Source organism: Cololabis saira, chromosome 5 (genome assembly GCF_033807715.1).
Source record: "Cololabis saira isolate AMF1-May2022 chromosome 5, fColSai1.1, whole genome shotgun sequence".
In the NCBI taxonomy this organism is placed as follows: Eukaryota; Metazoa; Chordata; class Actinopteri; order Beloniformes; family Belonidae; genus Cololabis; species Cololabis saira.
Window position 1 is genome coordinate 31,642,563 of NC_084591.1, and position 22,162 is coordinate 31,664,724.

Here is a 22,162-nt window from a genome sequence, read left to right on the forward strand (position 1 = left end):
TAGGCAGGGAGTTTTCAAAGCCAGCCTTCAACAGCTCCACCATATGTGCCGCTCTAAAACACTCTCTTTTATGGGCCATGGAATCACACTTAGACAATAAATATGAGGAACATATGCTGAGACATGAGCAGGCAGATCTCAAAGAGCTGTTGCTGGAAAATAAAACAAAAAAAAAATCACAGATCGATCCAGAAACAACGCAATCTGGCTTACAAACTCCCTGACTGGATATGTGCCAGAAATGAGGACAATCACACTACAGTCTATGTTGACTAATATCCAAATCGCCAGTCTGAAGCCATGAAATCAGGTTTTGAGACAAATAAAAAGCAGTGGAGCAGATATATCTGGTGAGCAACTTCCCTTCAGGCTCAGAATTTGCTCAGATATTAATTACCATGTAATTACAGTATCATTACACGTCCTCGCTGTCTGGGCCGCTGAGCCATTCAAATCCCCTGCAGACCCATTGAGCATGCATCTTACATTATGATGCTATGTCCAGATTAAGTGTAAGACAAGGGGCCCGTGGCCACATCCAAAGACACCCCGGCCTCATCTACAACACCGCCAGACTGCAAATGACAGAAAAACACAGCAAAATCACCACAACAGTGTTCCTGTTTGTGTTAGTTTTGGTCTGTTCGAGGATGTGTTGTCTTGTTTCAGTGGTTCTGTGTCTTTGTGTCCCGCCGTGGCTTGGAGCCCACACCTGTTCAATAACCTGAGCACAGCATCCGGAGCAAGGAGGAAGGTGAAAACAAATCGCCTGAGGTTTTTGTGTATGTGGCACAGTGTTCAGTGTGGTGTCAGAGCTGTCAGCTCATTTGAAAGGACCACATGCTCTGCACAGCAATGCTGCCATTTTGCAGATTGTGTAAACAAACATGCCAGAAAATTGGACATCTTTGTGAATCCTATTTATGTCAAGTGCATTTTGTCTCCCCATGAAACACACACACACACACACACATACACACACACAAACGCTACAGAACTACAGAAGACATGCAAACATTGAAACTGTTGGGATGGCAGCGAGCTGGAGGTGGGGGAACTGCTCTGTGTGATATCACTGCTGAGCTAATTGAGGCAGAAGTGTGCTGTCGAATCCAGGTTCTGTGTGCAGATGATTAGTGTTACTGCAGCGGAACGATAACGACAACTTACCCCCTTTGTGTAGAGAAAGGTTTACATCACAGGAGGCCATTGGAGGTGATTGGAATCAGAAACAGAGAGAATAGATTGACTTACCAATTGCTCCTTTTACTGTAACAACAACAACTGATTAAACTGTGAGACAACATAGCTGCATGTTACAGCACAGAGGGGTTCACAGCTCTAATGACCGTTTAACATCAGGACATGTCACACTTTGAATCACATGCACAACTGTCCAGACACAATGAGCAAGTTCGGAGGATGCAGGCCACTTAACTTTGGCAGAAGTTATGCATAAATCCTTACTTTACCAGTGTTCATGCAGGTCTTTAAAATTGTACTGCCTCCTTGAGCTAAGTTGATACAATCATTTTAAAGGATCATGAGGCTCCTTTTAAGAAATGAGACTCTCTAGCGCCACCCTTCACCACGATGGCCGTTGGGGGTACTGCAGCCAACAGTGAAGCCGGCACGGGAGAACGGGGAGAACGCACATGCAGCGTCATGTGACGTCACATCCGCAGCCCAGCGCGGGAAATTTGGGCCCGAATTGCAGCACATTTTGCAGCACACAGCCTGTTCAAGGCAAAGGAGAGTTACACTAGAGGAATTATTCTTTTGGGTTTGGAACGCTTCATCTGACATTATTACTAAAAAACGTAAAATGTATACGGATTTTTTTCATAAATCTTGCCACAATCCGGCCTCAAGCTCCTTTAAAGGAGCAACGTGTAAAATAATAGGTTGAATTCGGTGACGTGCGGTCAGGGGAGGCAGGGGAGGCTGTGCCTCACCTGCCATCATGAAAGGAAAGAAATGTAAAATGAAAAAAAAAATATTTTTTTATATTTATCAATTGATTTGTACTATAAAGTAATTTTCCATTTAACTTCACCATTTTTAGATTATTTTTTCTTCAAAATTGCCGAATGTTCACATTTGCCGTTCAAATGCTGAGAAGATTCGGGCGGTGAGGCACCTGAGTACATTTCTAGCGAGAAAAATATATTTTACTTTCATAATATTCACTCAGTGAATGCACATAATCACTCGCTTGCTCGTAGTTGCAAAGTTTTTTCAGATCTCGCCAGAATAATGTGAATATTGTGTATTGTGTGTATTGTGTAATATATGTGTATATTTCTTGCTGGAAATATCAAAACGCATTTTTATGCAGAAACTAGCTCAAAATATTGATTTTTTTCACTAAAAAATTAGAAATGTCCGCCATGTTTTTTGGTGTCACGGCCAGAATCTTGAAAGTCATGTGACTTGGACGCAAAACGAATAGTCAGAAAAATGTAACAGTTATACAATTCAAGGGCTATTATTGTAACCCCTCTACGTTTTTGCACTTTGGACCAACGTAGGCAGGGTACGTTTTTATGTGAGACTGGGTTGCGAAGGCAGAGTACATTTAATGTAAAAAAAAGACTGATTGCAAAATCACAGAAAATAGCCTGAACACCTGATAAAGAGCTGACATGAAAAAAAAGATCTTGTAAAATTAGGTCTGAACGGTAATGGAGAAGCTTTCTTAGCATTCTTGTTTTAATGTGGAATATTTAACAGTTTATTGTTGTTCCTATCAAGTTATGTCATGTAAATATTCATATGCTCCGTAATGATCCTTATGCGTCAATCAAATATTAAATTAATGCATATCCTTCATGTGTTATCCAAGCAAAAAGTGGGAGTCAGAACGTTTCCATGCAGTTTAAGTTCCTTGCAGATGTTTTGTGTTTTTCATTAAAACTCAGAGCGCGTGTCCTCCTGATGGGATTCTCATTATCACATCATCTTCTTCATCTTCACCTGCTTTCTGACACACAGCACCTTCTTATCCAAACTAATAGGATCATTACGATACATCCCCCACCTCGAGTCACTCCCTCCACTCCCACTCCCTATTCATTCATTCCAATAAGAAGATTACTGACTTGTTTACCACTCTTTGAGCATTTAATGTCCTTAAGCCAATTGTCTTTTTAAAGTGCTTGGTTGTCTAATGCTGTGTGTTGTGTGTCAGCTGCTGGCTGTAAGCGGAGAGCTGTTGGTGGATACGGACAACGGATATTTCCACAGACGAACAGTATTTCTAATAGGTGAAGCAGAGCTGCAGGCTGATTTAGCAGAGGAAAGTAGCTTTTATTTGAATATACATGCAAGAACATTTGTTAAACTGTTAGAAAGTTGGAAGTGTGACTTTAAGAATTCCGTAGGTCAATGTAAGGCATAGTGACAATGATAGGACCTGAGTGCAATGGTTTGTATTGTTTTGTTGTCGTGTTTGTTTTAAGTGGGGTTTTCCCACCGTTTATGTCTATTTGTTTTGTTAGGTTTATGTTTTTGTTTTCGATGTGTTTTAAGGGTATATGTTTGGATATCATTTTGGTTCTTTAACGGACCAGCCCCAACTTAGGATAAGAAATTAATGACAATAAGTGTTTCCTACTTTTTTTTTTTTTTTTTTTTTTTGATAAGTCCCCTTCATCATGAAGTAAGGTAGGAATATTATTTAACTATTTAATTATTATTTCAGAGTCATTGATATGACAGATATGGTAGTACTATCTGGTATTTTAAATTAGTGCAATGAGAATTTTTGGTTAGTAGCCTATATCTGGCATGATTATAGCACTATGAAATATGTTTTGGTGTGTATGGACTTTGACTGACTTAATTTTTTTTTTTTTTTGGAAGTTGAGTTGTGGGGGTTTTGTGTTCTATGTATGTAAGGTATACCCCTCTTTTTGTGGTTGAAAATATATATAAAAAAAGAAAAAGAAAGTTGGAAGTGTAGCAGAGAGAGGACTGATTGTAATCTAGAGATCACCATGAAAACGCAAACCCAATATTCAAGTGGATTCAGCAACCTCACATCACCCATGATGACTGAGGGAAGAATGCTTTAAAATCATTCCTACTTTCTCTCCATTTTGCTCTTGCTTTACATTACCAGTGTCTCCTCTGTAACACATCTGGATCTAGGGTCTTATACTAGTGATTACTTGGTCTTTGAAAAGCATAGTCATGCTACCGCATGTAAACAACTCACCTTCTGTAACTGCTGCTGATCAAAAGCAACTTTTAAAAGTTACATTTTTAAACATGCTGTTGTGAATACTGTTGAATACTTCCAATTTATCATCATTAAGAGCTAGTTGTTAATAAAGAGGATTCAAGGAAGATGGGTGACATTTTAACATACGAAAAGGTCAGCATTGAGTCTGTATCGGGCCGCTCGGTGGCGCAGTGGGTTAAGCAAGCAGCTCATATACTGAGGCTACAGTCCTCCTGCAACGGCCGCGGGTTCAAATCCTGGTCATCCCCATTCTCTCTCTCTACCCCCTTCCTGTCTGCAACTTGAATAAAAAAAAATCTTAAAAAAAAAAGCATTGAGTCTCTTTGTAGCTGCTTGTTGGGTGGAGTCCACAGGTCGGGACCCGGGGCCTCGTGTTCAAAGGTTGTGTGGATTTCATTTTAAATCCTTGCGCCGAAATCTTGCCATGGTAAATTTGGTATGGTATATTTTAAGGATCTGGGTTTCATCCCAATTAGTTGTCTAATCCAGCCGGCGTGCCGCTGCACAGGGATGACGACCTGTCAGCAGCTCGAGCTGAATGGTTCATGTTGCTCAGATAGGGAGCAGTTGGGACCAGCTCAGCAGATCCAGAAGAATCTTCTTAGTAACCAAATCAGTTGAAGATCCAGTCATCATTCTGGACCAGCAGGTCAGTGTGATTCCTGAAGACTTGCTCCCTCCAAACTATTCTGTCGTCCACAATTCCACAATTACACGCAACATCATGCAGTCATTTTATAGGAAATGCATATAATTGTCTAACCTTGTCATTTTGAAACTAATCTGATGTGTCTTGCTCTTAATTAATATGATCATCAACACTGTTGTCTTGTCAGTGAGAATCAGAGTTCATCTCATTTCATGTGATGGATGTCTGTGTTCCTCACAACTGATCATTGATGTGTGTTCACATCTTCCCATAACAAAACACAGAAAACGTATCAGTTTGCTTTGGATTTAGGACACACATTTTTACACCAGGTCGGAAATGTGCGTGTTTATAAGGACGAATCCACCCAATGTCAATTTTTTTAACATACTAACATGTGCGTGGAAAACGCTGCACTGTTTACACACGAGGCCCCTGGTGTCTAATCAAGGCCTGCTGGGAGAGCTGCAGCCCCTGAGTGCATGGCTTTGACTGCAAAAACTGCTGGAATGAGGAGATGGCAAAAAGGAGCAAAACCACTTATTGAAATACGTAAGTACAAACATTGTAGATTCTCACAAATCAAGGTTATGATGTTCCTTAATGCTTAAGGTCAAATATTGATCATCAAACATCAAACTTCTTCATGTCATCATGTTGTACATCATGCATCAGCTGGACTGTTGTGATTATAAAATCAGGAAACTGTCTGGTTTCAAAAAGGAACTGGAAACCTTCTAAGTGGATTTAGACCCTGTTCATAACATTTTCTGTTCTTTTAAAGTATGATTTTGAGATTTATTACAGGTTTTTAAGGTTATTCACGATCAAAGCCAGTGGCGTAACATCATGGTGCAAATATTTTTTTTGTGCCCCCATCCCTGCCCTAAACAAAAGCAGGCACACACATGCACAGCCATTATAGAGAACAGCTATTGTTGCCATGTAGGCTAACTTTGTGACTGTCCTCCTGCCCCCCGGGCAGTCGGGTCTACGCCGTTTCATTTATGGAGGTAGATGGCGAGCTTTCCTCCGGCTGGACGCTGGCTTTTTCCTCGGTTACAGCAAAAAAAAGTATCTAATTTTGTCATTTTTGCTTTAAAGGAGCTTGAGGCCGGATTGTGGCAAGATTTATGAAAAAAATCCGTATACATTTTAAGTTTTCTAGTAATAATGTCAGATGAAGCGTTCCAAACCCAAAAGAATGAGCCCTCTAGTGTATCTCTCCTTTGCCTTGAACAGGCTGTGTGCTGCAAAATGTGCTGCAATTCGGTCCCGAATTTCCCGCGCTGGGCTGCGGATGTGACGTCACATGACGCTGCATGTGCGTTCTCCCCGTTCTCCCGTGCCGGCTTCACTGTTGGCTGCAGTACCCCCGACGGCCGTCGTGGTGAATGGTGGCGCTAGAGAGTCTCATTTCTTAAAAGGAGCCTCAAGCTCCTTTAACATCATCCTGGCTCTTTTTTTTTTCTTTCCACTTTTGTGCGCTGCTTTTTTGTTTGGGCTATTTTCTTTTGTTTACTTTTTTTCTTGCTGAAAACTCCACAACACGTCATCACGCACTTAACATGACTGACAGGTAGCCTATTAAGGTGATTGGACCTTTCACAAAAACTTTTTTTCCCCTGCCTCCTTCATGGTGTAGCTGCACCGGTTGCACCGCTGATATATACAACTGTGATCAAAGCTGCTATTCTAATGGAGCTTGATTCCACCCATTTAAGTCTTTGGACTGTTGTTTCAGTGCTTCTGGTTTATTTTAATTGTAAGGCAGCGAGGCATCACATTCATGTCCAGAATTGAGAGTTCAAAATGTGTCACTTGCTTTCTCAAAATTAAGCGGCTTGAGAGCAGGAAACCACCACGTGCGCACGTTAGATCCTGTTTTGATTGAGAATCCAGGCCATTGCAACACAACACAAGCTGTCACGCTTTCAGAATCACTTGATTTGCATGAAACGTCTCCACCTCAAAACTGCAAGAAGAAATCAGCTATCAAAAGTAGCTTTCCAGGAAGGTGGTGGCCGGGCTGAAACTAGACTGAGCTGTCTCTTCAGCGAACAGCTAATATAACTTACTCCGGAAAATTAACATTAATCACTCGGAAACATTAATTTTGATAAACTTGTAAGACTCTCATCAAACACAGCACCATTTTACTCACATTGATGAAGTCCTTGTGAGTGTAGGGAAGAAGCAGAGCGACATTAATTTAATTACATGAACGTCAATGTGTATTTTAGTTAAATATACACTAAATGAAAATGTTGGCATATTTCTTCTATATCAATCAAGTTTACACTCTTCAGAACATTGTTCAGAACCAGGACAAGACCAAACCAGCACAGGGTTTGCAGGTCAACTATTAAGTCTCTAATATGCAGTTAAGAAGCGGACCTTTTTCAAGATGAGACTGGGCTCCTGAGCAAGCAGCAGACGCTGGGCAGTCATGTTCCCCCGAGCCGAGCTCCTCAGCCAGTCCTTCTCCAGAGGATCCATGTGCACTCTGTGGAACAGCGACTGGGGGAAAAGAAACAGAAGAATAAAAGAAACTGTCCTTTTATAGCAGCTGCTAGGCGTCAATGTTCCTGCATGAAACAGGAGCTACATATTTTTAAAAAGCGGCGAGTCTCATGCTAAAAAAAACAGATCTCCAACACATGTCCTCATTGTCCTCTTCTTGTGGCAGGGGCTGCTGGTGAGCAGGTGGTGGTCATGATGCTATTAGTTGTGTTTACGGGCCAGCAGGGCACTGCAAAGTACCACCCAGGCCTTTAATCAGAAGCCTGCCAGGCTGTCCTCACTGTTTACCTGATACCTCCATGTTAATTACGCTGGCTGAGCGGGCACAGAGGGAGGCCGTCCTTCAGCCTGGCAGCACCACCACGCTGCAGGCGCCAAAACACCGTCAGAGCCTCAACATTTATACAACATGAGGAAAACACCCACAGCTTCAAACACATTTGTACTTTCAAACACACGCACGCACGCACGCACGCACGCACGCACGCACACACTCACTAAGTTAATTGTTATATTCTTAGGATAAAGCAAAGATCCGACACAACAATAATACACTGCAAAAACTCAAAATCTTAACAAGAATATTTGTCTTATTTCTAGTTAAAATGTCTCATTTTTAGTCAAAAAAATCTCATTACACTTAAAACAAGACTCATCACTGGAAAAAAACAAAACTTTTCACCTGTTTCAAGTAGATTTTCACTTAAAATAAGTAGAAAAATCTGCCATTGGAACAAGATTTTTTTGCTTGTAATGAGAAGATAAATCTTGTCCCACTGGCAGATTTTTCTACTTATTTCAATTGAAAATTTACTTGAAACAGGTGAAAATTGTCAAATAACAAGTTATTTTTCTGGTAATGACTCTTGTTTTAAGTGTAATGAGATTTTTTGACTAAAAATTAGACATTTTAACTAGAAATAAGACAAATATTACTGGTAAGATTTTGAGTTTTTGCAGTGTAATGACACTGATATATACTAATATGTATAAACTAACTACTACATTTTTCTGGTGAAATAAATGGACCTGGAACTATTGAAACTGTCACAGTTTGGGTTCAGTTCCTGTTTTATTTTGAAACCCATGTCTGTGTTTCAGTTCTATCTTGACTTCCCATCTGCCCTGATTGTCTGCCCCTGTGTCTCGTATATCTTGTCTTGTCGTTCCCTTGCTCCCTGCTGGTCTGTACTGTTTTCCTCCCTACTCGTGTCCTGTCTGTTTGTTGTAAGCTCTTGTGTCTTTGGTTAACCCTCCTCTTCAGTGCTTTTGGTTTGTTTTTGGCATAAATAAACAAATCTACCAACTTCTGACCGAAATGCACACTCAAGCTGCACAATTTTATTTTCAATTTGTAAGTCACTGAGGCCACTGACAAAAACCCTTGATCAGAAGCATATCAGTAAGCGATCACCTCTCAATCATTACCTCATCAATCTCATTATAATACTAGCCTGCTGAAATTGTGGAGCTGTTGGCAATGCCATATCCACCCTACACCCAATAAAAAAAATAGTTACAGAGTGACTTCACTTTTTACAACATGAGTTTGTACACGTTATGCAACAAATTTTTATTTGCTCAATTCTCTTTTTACCATAACTAGTGGTAATGCCACATACTGTATGAACCGACTGAAAAAATGACACAGTTGACCACAATGTGGTGGGAATGCGCATTCTTTTTACTGTTCACAAATGGCCAGCAGCATAGAAGGAGACAGAAAAAGAATGCTTTTTTAACATAAAACTGCTGTGGTAGTGATTGAGATTAAAATAAAGTTATTTAGCACCTGGTTGATGGAAGAACAAGGTTGTTATCTGCATTTTGTATTGTAAATGTATATTTTGTTATATTTCACGGAGCATACACATTGGTGTTGAGGGAAAACGGTTATGTTTTCGGCCATAAGAGAGGTACTATTGCATTTTGGTAGATTACTCATGCTTAGTCAGTTCTGTAAAGGCAAAGTTTTACATGATTTGGTGTTATTTGTTATACTAGGTCACAGAACCATCAGTTTGAGAGACTATATTTTAATTTTTTTCTTTACATTTTGTGCCCTACAAGACTGCTAATTACAGAACAGCACGTTATATAGTCTGAATAGCACAGCAATCTCATTATGTTTGAAGTAGTCCAAAGACCTTTAGTGAGCAAATTTGACTAAACTGAGCTTTTTATTTTTAGCTCAGAACTTTGCAAAATTGTTCTGTGGGAACCCCAGGATAAAAGCTACAAAGGAACCCATTTTCCCTTTTAAATCACGGCAATGAAAAACAGAAATCAACTGTGTGATAAACATCTGCGCGTACCCTGACTAATCTTTGTTCCTCCATGGATCTAATCTATCAGTGCTGGGAAGATCAATAACCTCTGTACAGCTCTAGTTAAAAGCAGAGTTTCCCTGCTGATTCCATCACAGCCAATGAAGCCAACTTTGACCCACGATTATTATAGGATGTCATCATTGGAATGGCGTAGAGTGAATGTATTGTTTGTTGGCAGTTTGTGTGGAAACTAATGGTTATCTGCTATTGGGCCATCAGTGATGCTACAGAGGTTGTCCAAACACACTCAAATATGTGTAAAAACTCATACAAAAAAAACACACACACACACACACACTTAGGCCCGGTTTCACAGACAAGGCTTAAGCCTAGTCTCAGACTAAAATGCTGTTTGAGCTGGCTTAACTTTAAGTCACTTGCACAGACATATCTTAAAATAGTCATAGATTTAGTCTGTTCTGGATTAAACAAAGCCAATTGCAAGAGGGTGGATTAGAGTTACTCTAGGACTAAATTGAAGTTTATATTAATCCTGCAAAGAGGCAGGTTTAACTTCAGCTTAGTACTGTTTGTGAAAGGGAGCACAGATGGTTTGGGAGTATGGAGTATTTGGAATATCTAAATGAAGACCAATATTCGCTACAGAGGCCAGCCAGACAAATACTTGTGGATAGGAGTAATCCATTGAATCAGTTTGATGAAATAACTTTCCGAGACCGCTTTCGTATGTACAAAGAAGATGTACTGGAGATAATTACTTTGCTTGAGCCTAGACTTTCCTCCATGTCTCAAAGAGGAAGGCCTGTACCCAGTTCTCTCCAAGTTCTGATCACTTTGAGATTCTTGGCATCTGGAACCTTTCATCGTGAAACTGGTGATTTGTGTGGTGTCAGTGAAGCAACAGTGTGTAGAATAGTTCACAATGGCCCGGTTTCCCAGATCAGTTAAGTAGTTCTTAACAGCGAAAGACTTCTTTCACAGGCTCCTTAAGATGGTTTGAAAGAAGTCTTTCGCTGTTAAGAACTACTTAACTGATCTGGGAAACCGGGCCAATGTCTGCAGTGCCATTTGTGAACTGAGAAATCTGTACATTAAGTTGCCTGATGCTGCTGAGCAAGCCAACTATAAAGTGTGATTCTACGAATATGGGAACTTCCCAGGAATGATAGGCTGTATCGATGGATGTCATGTTGAAATCAAGTGTCCATCAACTCCTGATGCTGAGGAGTACAGGAACCGTAAGAATTGGTTTTCCATCAATGTTCAGGCTGTATGCACTCCAAATTTAGAGTTTTCAAACATTGTTGCCCGTTGGAAAGGAGCAACACATGACTCAAGGATTTTTCACAACTCTTCATTGTGTGCTCAGTTTGAGAGAGGGCAACATATTGGAATACTACTTGGTGGCAGTGGATATGCTCCTATTTATTCACACCTTGGCCACATCCTACAACAACTGAGCAGCAAAGATACAACAGAGCTCATATTCGCACTAGAGGGATGGTCAAGCGTATGTTCGGAGTGTGGAAAAATCGATTCCAGTGTTTACGCAATACACTTCGTTTTGAGCCAAGAAGATGCTGCTAGGTGATCATTGCTACAACTGTTCTGCACAACTACCTGAAGCAGCATAATTGCATAGCATAATAATCCTGACCCTCCAATGGAAGACCAGAATGATCCAGATGTGCCCATGCCGGTGGCAGAAAATAACCAACGAGGACTTGCACTCAGAGCTGCTTTCACATTACAGCACTTCAGTTAGAAAAAAGATACATTTAACCATGGAATGCATTGATTATGGCTTGTTTTTGCCTTAATAGTGTTTGTTGTGTACAACATATATAAATAGTGTGCTGAAAAATTAAATGAGAAACTCAACCAAGGCTGTTCTAAAATGTAGGTTGTGGTGACTACAATACTCACACTCTTGTCAAGTGAGAAAACATTTATTTTCATAACATATTTCATTACATTACATAGCTATCTCTTGCATCTTTATTTGAACAGCTCTCTCTTCTAATTTCATTAGATTTTCATTTTCATTTGAGTTGAATTCACTGCAAATGGCAGCCCAAGCACTCCTCTTCTTATGTTCAATAGCAGCACTATGACCTTTACTTTCAATAACAGCATGATTTCCCACAATTTGTTTAAGTAGAGTTTTTTCATACTCAGTATAGTTCTTTGAGCGTGTTCTTTTAGCTTCAACCATGTTTGGTGTCAAAATTCTCCAGCAAAACTGTCCTCAATTCCATTCCAGGTTTTTGTGAGCACCATTAAGCTAACAGACTGTGCTCCCACTTAAGCTAATGAGGTGTTCTCATTTAAGCTTACTCCAGGACTCCACAGTCTGGGACTAACTAAGACAAATGTAAGCCACGCTCATGCAAGCCACTTAAATGACCTAGCTTTACTAGTCTGACTTAGGCCTACTCCTGGCTTGATATAAGCCTTGTCTGTGAAACCGGGCCATAGTGTAAAGTGACTCACCATGATGGATGAAGCAGCTACACTCCTCGTATCGTCCTCCTCGCTCTGCAAAGCAACATAACACATACATTAACATACACCTCTTCTTTAATTCATTTTCAATGGGTCCTTCTACATTTGATATTAAATATTAAATGACTAAAAATCACATATATTTGCTGAAATTATGTTTTTGATTTTTTTAATCACTTTGAAGTGATTTAAGATGTATTTTTTTTAATGTTTAAAATTTGATATTTCACCGGAAACACTTAACATTTTCTCTTTACTTATTAGACTCAAATAGTTGTTTACTACTAATAGTAACTCAGAAAGTCACATGGTCTTGATTGTTTTCTTCATCAAGTTTTTTTAAATGATCAAATATCAAAGTTTTATAGCTTTCATATGTCATTATATTTTTCATTGCAATATATTCAATGACTAAGCTGAAGTAAAGCAATAAGATTAAATGAAAAAAGCTGTGATGATGAAACAGTGGTTAATTATAGTACTACGGGGGCCCTGAAGTGCAAATCACAACGACAAATCAAAAAACACAATGGCAAAAGCAAAGTCATAACCGCATAATGTAGTTGTAATTTTGCTTTTGCCATTATGTATTTTAATTTGCCTGTGTGTTTATTTGCCAAACCAAAAAAGGTATATACCCTCTGCGACATAACAGATGAAGCTGGGCTAGCATAGGCCAGGTCACAGGGCCATTATAAATGTTCCTGGCAACGTGGTGGGAACATCACAATGTAGGCTGCCATCTCCAATATGCACTAACTTGTTTGGTGAAAAAAAAAACAAACACATGTGTGTGTGTATCTGCAAATATTTCTGTGCATGTGAACAGTCTGAAGAACTTTCTACAATTTAAACCATTTTAGTATTATGGCAAAGCATACTAAAGATGAGCGTGCTTCATTATGTCCAACAATGTGATGTTGGTTAGACAAAAGATCTGGCAACATGAAAGACGTGTGTGCCATTTAGTGCAAAAGTTTCATTTTGATTTTATATGTAGTTGTAGTAGAAGCAGTGCTTCATTTTGCAGGATACAGTATATGAGGTATTTTGGGTGCGTGGTTTTGTAAATTGTGTGAAGTATTTTGATAAAACTAGCTTAGTTTTCAAAATTGTGATTTAGCAATTAGAGAAAACTGTAATAGCAGCAAGTGTGTTATCCCCCACGGCGGTTATTTTTCAAAAAAGTGTAAAACACATCTTACGGGTTGAAATGATATACAGTTTTTTCGTCCAATCAGCGATGAGTTATGAGGGATGGGAATCGAGAACCGGTTCTTGTTGAGAACCGGTTCCCAGTGTTTCAATTCCTTGGAATCGTTTGCCTTTTTCGTAAACGATTCTCTTATCGATTCCAGTGGGCGCGAATGACGTCACCAAGCACGTTGCGCAACGTGCGCATTCGCGCCCAGCAGGAAAACACGGGGACAAAGAGGCATAAACGCTCGGAAGTTTGGTTACATTTTACCAAAAAGGATGACAACAGGGCGACAATTCTTGCAATGTGGACATTTTAACAAAGGGGGGAAATTGTTAGGACTCGGCCAGCTGATGCGCTGGGAGCGCGGAGTCAGCCGGCGTGTGGTAAGGCTGATTTATGGTTCCGCGTTACACCAACGCAGAGCCTACGGCGTAGGGTTCGCGGCTACACGCACCGTACGGCGCGCGTCGCAAAATAATTTGTGGTTTTTAGTTAATTTCTACAGAAGAATATTTATTTTATTATTATTATTTTATATTAAATACATATTTTACTGTATATTACAAATAATTTTGTGGGGACCCCTTGGCACCATCGAGGAGCCCAAGGCTGGGGGCATCTTAAGACCTCACTTATATTTTTTTGTTCAAAGATATAAAAGTTTTATATCTTTGAACAAAAAAGATCAGAGAAACAAAGAAATCGAAACAAAGAAACAATTTTAGTATCAACTTTGTTTTATTAAAACAAAGTTGATACTAAAATTGTTTCTTCTCCTTTTTTCCAAATGAGAATCGATAAGAGAATCGATAAAGAATCGAATCGTTAAGCAGAATCGAAAATGGAATCGGAATTGAAAAAATCTTATCAATTCCCATCCCTAGTTATCTCTCCCAAGGGTACCTACCAAAATCCGTTGTGACTTTGCTTTGGCAGTTGTGCTTTCTCTTTTGTCGTTGTTATTTGCACTTGAGGGCCACCATATGGTATTCATCAGCTCTGGGATAAATCTATGTATAATTTTATACTGTGTGATGTATCCAGAATATCCAGAGTGAAGCTCTTTGAAGGCGTGATGGAGGGTCAAATCTAACAAATCCATTAAATCTCTAAAAAGATGGCTACGGCTCGCAGACACACTTCAGATACCTCTGAGAGGCTGAAGCTGCTTTCATCTCCCAACCTGACATCTTTATTCACCATCCGAAGACAGTGTAGCACAGTGGAGAATCTCCTTTCAGCTTGTAAATGAGCACTGTTCCATTGTCTTCCATTTATTCTTTCATTTTCTCCATATAATACACAAATAAACCCCTTTCATGTCTCTATTTCAGGCTCTTAGAACTCTAAAGCTTTCCACAAGTTTTTTGTGACATTTCTCTTATCAAGAGGACATTACACTGCATTCGACATACAGTATGAGCTATCAGGAGACAATGAGGGAATTTTTAAAACTTGTTATAGTTGTTACAAAGAAATAGGCTTATCAGGAGGAACTCAGATCCTTCACATTGTCAGTTTACCCTATATTGTGTTTTATATAAAATATGTTGATCTGAATAGATATCTTCCAAAACTTAATGACAGTTGTCTACCCACTGACTGCTACTGCACATCTGTCATGCATCTGGTTTTGGTACATCCTTTATGTGGTTCATTTTAGGCATATGCATGTACTTATAGTAAGATACATTTAAAACTCCAAACTTTAGCTTTACAAAATGCTACATTGCTTATTTTTAGCAGGCTTGATTATTGTAACTGCATCTTTACAGGTTTACCTAAAAAGTCAGTTAGACAACTGCAGCTCATCCAGAACTCTGCTGCTAGGGTCCTCATTAAGACCAAAAAAGTGGACCACATCAGTCCAGCTCTAAGGTCTTTACATTGGCTGCCTGTCCGTCCGAGGACAGACTTTAAAGTTCTGATGTTGGTCTATAAAGATCTGAATGGTCCAGGACCAAAATACACCAGGGACCTCCTGACCTGGTACGAACCTTCCAGACCCCTCAGGTCATTTGGATCTGGTATTTTATCAGTTCCCAGAGTCAGAACCAGACATAGAAAAGCTGCGTTCAGCTTCTATGCTCCACATGTCTGGAACAAACTCCCAGAAAGCCTCAGATCAGCTGAAACACTCAGTTTATTTAAAGGGGACCTATTATGAAAAACACGTTTTTAAACAGGCCTTGAATGTCTTAAAAACAAGCTTTTGATTGTTTTTGCTAAATAAATTAGAAATTCAGTCTCTGAACCATGTCTTTATCTTCCCATTCTCTAACCTCATTATCTATGCAGGATTCTGAGTGGGCGGGGCTATGATAATGAGGCTCTGTGCTGATTGGCTGCCTGAATGACGCGATACACCACTACGAAAAAATGGCGGAAGCTCCAGCCGGCGGAGTTGTTGTTGTTGTTCCGGCCAGAGTTAGTTGTGGCCGTGGTTTCACGCATCGCTCCTGTCGTTACGTAACGACGGGAGCAGAATCTGAACGGCTCGTAGAAGCCACACCACACTGGATGGCTCATCCGGGCGGCTGTACAGACACTGCAGAATTTGGTTGCTTTCCTCCTTCTCTGAGTTGGCAGGCTGAGGGGAGACCACTTTATATATGTTAAAGCAAAAAAAAATGTGTTTTTCATAATAGGTCCCCTTTAACATGAATTTCTGAATTTCTGTTTTTAAGACATTCAAGGCCTGTTTAAAATAGGTATTAGATGCCATAATAGGTCCCCTTTAAGTCCAGGTTGAAGACACACCTGTTCTCAGCTGCATTTGAATAAAGCTCTAAATCTGCACTTTTACTTTTAAGAAAACTTAAGAAAGAAGACAAATTTAGAAAATGTTATCTGATTGAATCTATTGTTCTTTCTTTCTTTTTTGTTTAATTTTTAAATCATGCACTTTATTTATGTTTGAATGTAACATAAATGAATCACCTTGTTGTTGAATTGTACTATGAAAATAAACTTCTCACACAACAGCAGAGCTTTTATGCAAAGTGCTCCCCTGCCATCAGGAAATGTCAGTGACACCAGGACATGAGGGAGGGCTAACCTGCTCCAGCACCTGCCAACCAGCTGTTTCCAAACTCAGCATTCATAACTGGCCATTCTAACAACTCAGTGAGCAACAAAGAAGTAGAGCTGCACCAAGGCCCAACCAGTCATGGAATAAATCAAAGTGTTTGGCAGCAGCAGTTACCTTCTAACACACAAATAACCACATCTGAAAACCAACGTCACACAGCAGGCAGGAAGCTGTAACTTCCGTGGATTCTGTGTGAATTCACCTACATTTTTTACCTAAATACTGGGATGGGATAAAGACTAGTATTTGATGATTTTAAATCGGTTTCAACTTTGGATTGAGACTGCTTTTAAGAATATGTTTTAGATGGGGTTTAAATTTGGTTTCAGGCTCATTTTGGATTGGTTTGGACTGGTTTTACGTTTGGCATGAACCTGGTTCTTGACACCAGATTTCAGACTGGTTTCAGACTGGTGTGCATTTTTTTGTTAGAGTTATTTTGAATTTGGTTTTAGATGGACATGCTGCTGTTTTTAAGGCATATTTTGAACAATATGTCAGTTGTGTGTGATTTGATCTCAGTGTGCGTTGAGCTCTTCATTTGATCCAGTCTGACTCCACAATGCTGCCGTGAGGACTTTGAGTGCTCAGACAGTCTTCTGTGTTCTCTGAGCTGGACAGGCTGAAATTCCCTGGTGATTATGTAAAGCTTGAATGTCTCAGTAAAACGGCTTCATGGTAAAAAGACACTTTGAGGATTGTGGGTAATAAAGGAGGAAATACTCATCTCCTCCCTGCACAGCGGGACGACGTCCTGGTGTTATGATGGACGTTAACTGTGTTGGTGTGTCGCTGTTGAAGCCGTCCCGGGGGAGGAGGAGGAGGCTGGTCTTCATCTCCCTCATTAGTGAGCCAACACACACTCAGTGAAATTTCTCACAAAACGATTGTGACTCATGGTGGAGGTGAATTTAAGGGAACAGAAATGAGGAATGCACAGAAGCAGTTTTTTTTCCTTTTTTTTTGCATGAAAATCTTGGAATTTATGAAACTGTATTAGCAAAGCTGCTAATGTCACTGCTCGTTTTTAGAGAATTAAGGATGTAAAAGGTTACACTAAGAAACAAGAATATTTTGCATCTGCAGAGAAAATGCAAGTGAAGTTTGAAAATATTGAGGCTGAAACATAAAGTCAGACTCATAAACATCCCAGTTTACGTGCAAAAAAGCAGGTTTTTTACACACTGGAGCCGACTAACCAAATGAAGAAGTTTCCCTGCAGCCTCCTCCTGCAGGAGGCGTGAGGGGGGGCTTTGTCATTAACTGGACAGTGGAAATCTAGGTGATGTCAACACTTTAACTAATATCAAAACTTGGAGAGGAAAAAAAGGTAAAAGTGTGTGGTGAGCTGACAAGACCTCATCATGTGAAATCTGAACGGTGACCTCTCCCTCCTCATCTTCATCCGCCTCCCTTCAGAGGAATCAACATGATAATAAAATCAACTCGCTCAGTTCCAGGAAATGTGAATGAGCTTCAGTTTCTTCCCCCAAACAAAGCAGGCGTCCGTTGGCATAACAAAAGGCTTTTCCAGTCGCTTCCACGCCTCTGTCTATTCATCCTGTCAAAACACAGCCGGCTGACTTTTCCTCCTCCTCCTCCTCCTCCTCCTCCTCCTCCTCCTCCTCCTCACCCCTTCCTCACCCCTCAGATGCTCTGACAGACTCCCACCTCTCATCACCATTCAGGAGCGGCTCTTTTGTATGCCCAATGCCCATCCTAATTGATGGCGTTTGCAAAACGCTTCACCAGACTAGCGAGTGGTGAAACCCTGCCGAGTGAACGACCGCTTAAAGGAGACCACAGGAAGAGGAGAGGGAGGAGAAATCTGAAGGGTTGAAGACTAAAAGGGGAAGGAAGGAAGCGATGGATCATTAAAGAGAACAGAGTTGGTGAACCAACTTTATCTGCTAACATTCTCAGTTTTTGCTGAATTAACCTTTTTAGGTGCCTTTTGTTGTCGTTGTTGTTTCAGTTTCACAAAATTAAACTGAACATAAGACACAACATTGACATCAACACAAAAAAAAATCATTTTAATTGCTCTTTGCAAATATTTTTTAGAAGAAAACTAAATCTGACAATGATCTCAAAGTATAATTTAAATTCTACATGTGCGGACATCCTTGATTTTGTTGCTCCTTTTAGGACAAATCGCACAGAAGTACTCTCAGAACCGTGTCTTAACCACTCCCTCTCAGGCGCTCATGTTGGCATGCTGAGAAAAAGTGAAAAGAAGATAAGCTCCATGTTTCTAAGGGCTCGGACAAAACAACCCGAAAGCCGGCCATTGGCAGAATAGCAGTCGGACTGAAAGTCGGCTCCCATCTTCCCGAGTCGGTCAAAGAAAAGTACCCGAACGCACCAACCCGACGCCAACGGGTGCGTACGTTCTGCATGTGTGAGAGGCGTAATACGTCCCTATAACTGCAGCCGGCGCTAATCTGTGATCTTTCTTTGCTATCTAACTTCAGGCCTATCTCTAAACTGCCCTTTTTGTCTAAAGTTTTAGAAAAAGTGTTTTTCATTCAGATCCAATCATTCCTAGTGGCCAATGACATCTATGAAAAGTTACAGTCTGGATTTAAAACTTTCCATAGCACAGAGAGAGTAATGACTTAACGGTCACTATTGACTCAGGAAATCCTGCTATCCCAGTGCTCCTAGATTTGACTGCTGCTTTTGACACGGTGGATCACGGGGTCCTTTTAGCACGACTGGATCAGTGGGTGGGCATTACAGGCACTGCTCTCTCATGGTTCCAGTCCTATGATCGAAGTTTCACTGTGCAGTTGGGTGAATTCACCTCATCCTCAGCCCCTCTCACCTCTGGGGTCCCTCAAGGCTCCATCCTTGGACCAGTTCTTTTCCTGCTGTATGTGCTGCCACTAGGGTCAATTTTCAAGAAACATAACATCTCTTTTCGTTGCCATGCTGATGACATGCAGTTTTATTTGCCACTGACATCAAAATCCAGTGACTCTATACAGACATTGCTTGATTGTCTAGCTGACGTTGAATCCGGGATGACCTCAAACTTTCTGGATCTGAATGAAAACAAGACTGAAATCATAATGTTTGGATGTGGTCCAGCAGACTTTCCTTCTGGCTTTCTTGGTTTCCTTACACCCAACATTAAGTCTTCTGTGATATTTGATGAAAGGCTAAAATTTGATCGCCAAGTCAGCTCAGTCATAGAAAACAGTTTTTATCATTTAAGGATTTTATCAAAAGTAAAAGGATACTTACCACAAAGATCCATGCTTGTATTAACACCAGACTGTAACTCTTCTCTGAGAGTAATGTCAACTCAACTCAACTCTTTGAGTTTTTACTCTGCACATTTTAAGGCCACGTTTACACGTAGCCGGGTATTTACAAAAAACGGATATTTTCCCCTCTACGTTTTCAAAAATATCCTCGTTTACACGGACCCGCATGAAAACGCTGTTAACGTCATGCCAGCCAATCAGAATCCTGGAAAAAACATCAACAAATGACACGTGTAACTTCCAGTTAAGGCTGATTTATGGTTCCGCGTTACACCAACACAGAGCCTACGGCGTAGGGTACGCGGCGACGCACACCGTACGGCGCGCATCGCCGCACGGCGCGCATCGCCGCGTACCCTACGCCGTAGGCTCTGCGTCGATTTAACGCGGGACCATAATTCAGGCTTTACTTCCAAGACGGAACGAGAGTCTTTCGTTTGGAGTGACAGAGAAGTGGAGTTACTTTTAAGTGTGACTTTAGAATATAAAACAGGTAAAATACAAGAAAATATTGACGTGGCCAAACTAATTGCAAACACAGGTCGCACACATGACGCTGTGAGTTTCTGGTGCATAATGTGACGTTCTGAAGCTTAAATCTCTGTTTTCCTCTGTTTTCCTCCGTTTTCCTCCGTTTTCCTCTGTTTAGACGCAAACGTGAAAACTGAGTTTTTGAAAATCTCTACTTTGGCCGGAGTTTTCAGAAATTATCGTTTTTGGGGGCTTTGAGCTGAGTTTTCGTTTAAACGAACGGCCAAAACGCATGAAAACGCCTCCGTTTTTGCTCCGTGTAAATGGGGCCTAAGCATGTTCACCCTCTCTTTATCCTTACTGTGAAGCCTCCTACTGAGCTCAAACCTGTTGAAAAGTGGAGGTGGACTATGAGGAATGAGTTAAAACAGAAGTAGCAGTACAATAACAGAAACTCTTAGACCTGCTCTGGTGTTCCCATTGATTAAATATCTCCGCACATTAACATATTAATTGAGATTTCCCAACAATCATGTTTTGCCAATGGATGCATTGAGATGGGGCATGCAGCAAGAGGAGGATTAATAACCACCAGACTGCAGCGTCTGAGGCATTTTGGAGAAGAAGCACTTATCTGTGGGCACGGATCCTGGCCTTATGTAATCTGCCCTCTCATTTATTGCTGCTGCCGCCTGATTGTTTGAGATGAAAAAGCCATTCTGGAGCAGGCGGCGTCTTCTGTTCTGCAGCGTGGCCCCCGTTGTCAAAGACTCACGGAGGCCACCGGGGGTCAAGGGGATTATGATTACGCTACAGCCTCATTTGGCGGACTCCTTGTTGCCCCCGGTGACCCCTCCATAGAGACAGCCTCTGTGTGCGCTGATGAAAGTAGATAGCTCTGCCAAGGAACAGGAGTGTTTTGTTAAGAAGGGCCCGCTGTTGAATCGCTGTTGTTCAGTTCAGAAGTTCATTTCAACACATTGTTTTGAGCTTTTCAGAGGAGCGTAACTGATTCCCAGCAGGATGAAATCGGACTGGAAGGAGGAGGCACTGCGGTTTTCAAACAAATCATGAAAGCAACGCATGTTTGCTCACAACATGGAAGGGGGATGCTGGGGTTTAATCACACAAGACAAACAAAACCTGGTTGCCTGCACCTCTGTGTCCACAGAGGACGTTTTACCTGAACTGTTAATATGAGCCATTAAAGTCTCAGATTAAAAACATGACACTAAAACCTGCCAGAACCTGTGTGCTATGAAAGAATAAATCCTTCATAACTCAGCCTTTAAAAAACCTTGAGATTTCAGACGCTCCCATTTTATTCTTAGCTACTGTCTTTGCTCTTATATGCATCAGTATTTGTAAAAATAGTTTTATTTGCTTCATGAGCATCAACAGATCATGACAAGGGGTCTTGAAAGGATCTGGTGTGGGACTCATTCTTAATAGCTCACTACATAGCATGTTTACTGTTTTAGTCTTGTTCAAATATGTAGCGAGAACTGTTATTTCCAATATAATGTATTCAGTGTATCCCACAGTGCATCATGAAAGGTTTTATACAACCAGTGGTCACTCCGTTAGCCGTCAGTGATTTGTTTTATCTGAGCGACAACAGCAATGGAATAAACAGCAATGATAACAATCGCACTAGTCTTGTCCGAAAGTTCATTCTGCTAGTGAGCTCAGGTTATTGACCTCTACTTAGTTTATTTCAAGTTAATTTCTATAGCACAATTCAAAAACAAGTACTCAACTTAGGACTCACCTACATGGGAACTTGGGAGTTGAGCACTATGTAGTGAAGTAGACGGTGATTTTGGACATACCCTTGTTCCATTTTATTCCATCACCCGCTCTTAGAAAATCTTATGTAAGAGCAGATAAATTGTGACAAAAAAACTATTTTC

General features: G+C 40.6%; 1 protein-coding gene across 1 annotated transcript in view; it reads right to left on the reverse strand.

Annotated features, from left to right (window-relative positions):
- Positions 1-506: 506 nt before the first annotated feature.
- The window catches only part of LOC133444879 (uncharacterized), a 61,040-nt gene continuing 39,384 nt past the window's right edge, over positions 507-22,162 (reverse strand). Inside the window, exons 5-8 of the mRNA XM_061722774.1 lie at positions 12,203-12,247; positions 7,293-7,415; positions 7,060-7,071; positions 507-575 (exon numbers count right to left, since the gene is read on the reverse strand). Coding sequence (XP_061578758.1) covers positions 507-575; positions 7,060-7,071; positions 7,293-7,415; positions 12,203-12,247 — 249 coding nt within the window. The remainder of the gene's footprint in view (positions 576-7,059; positions 7,072-7,292; positions 7,416-12,202; positions 12,248-22,162) is intronic.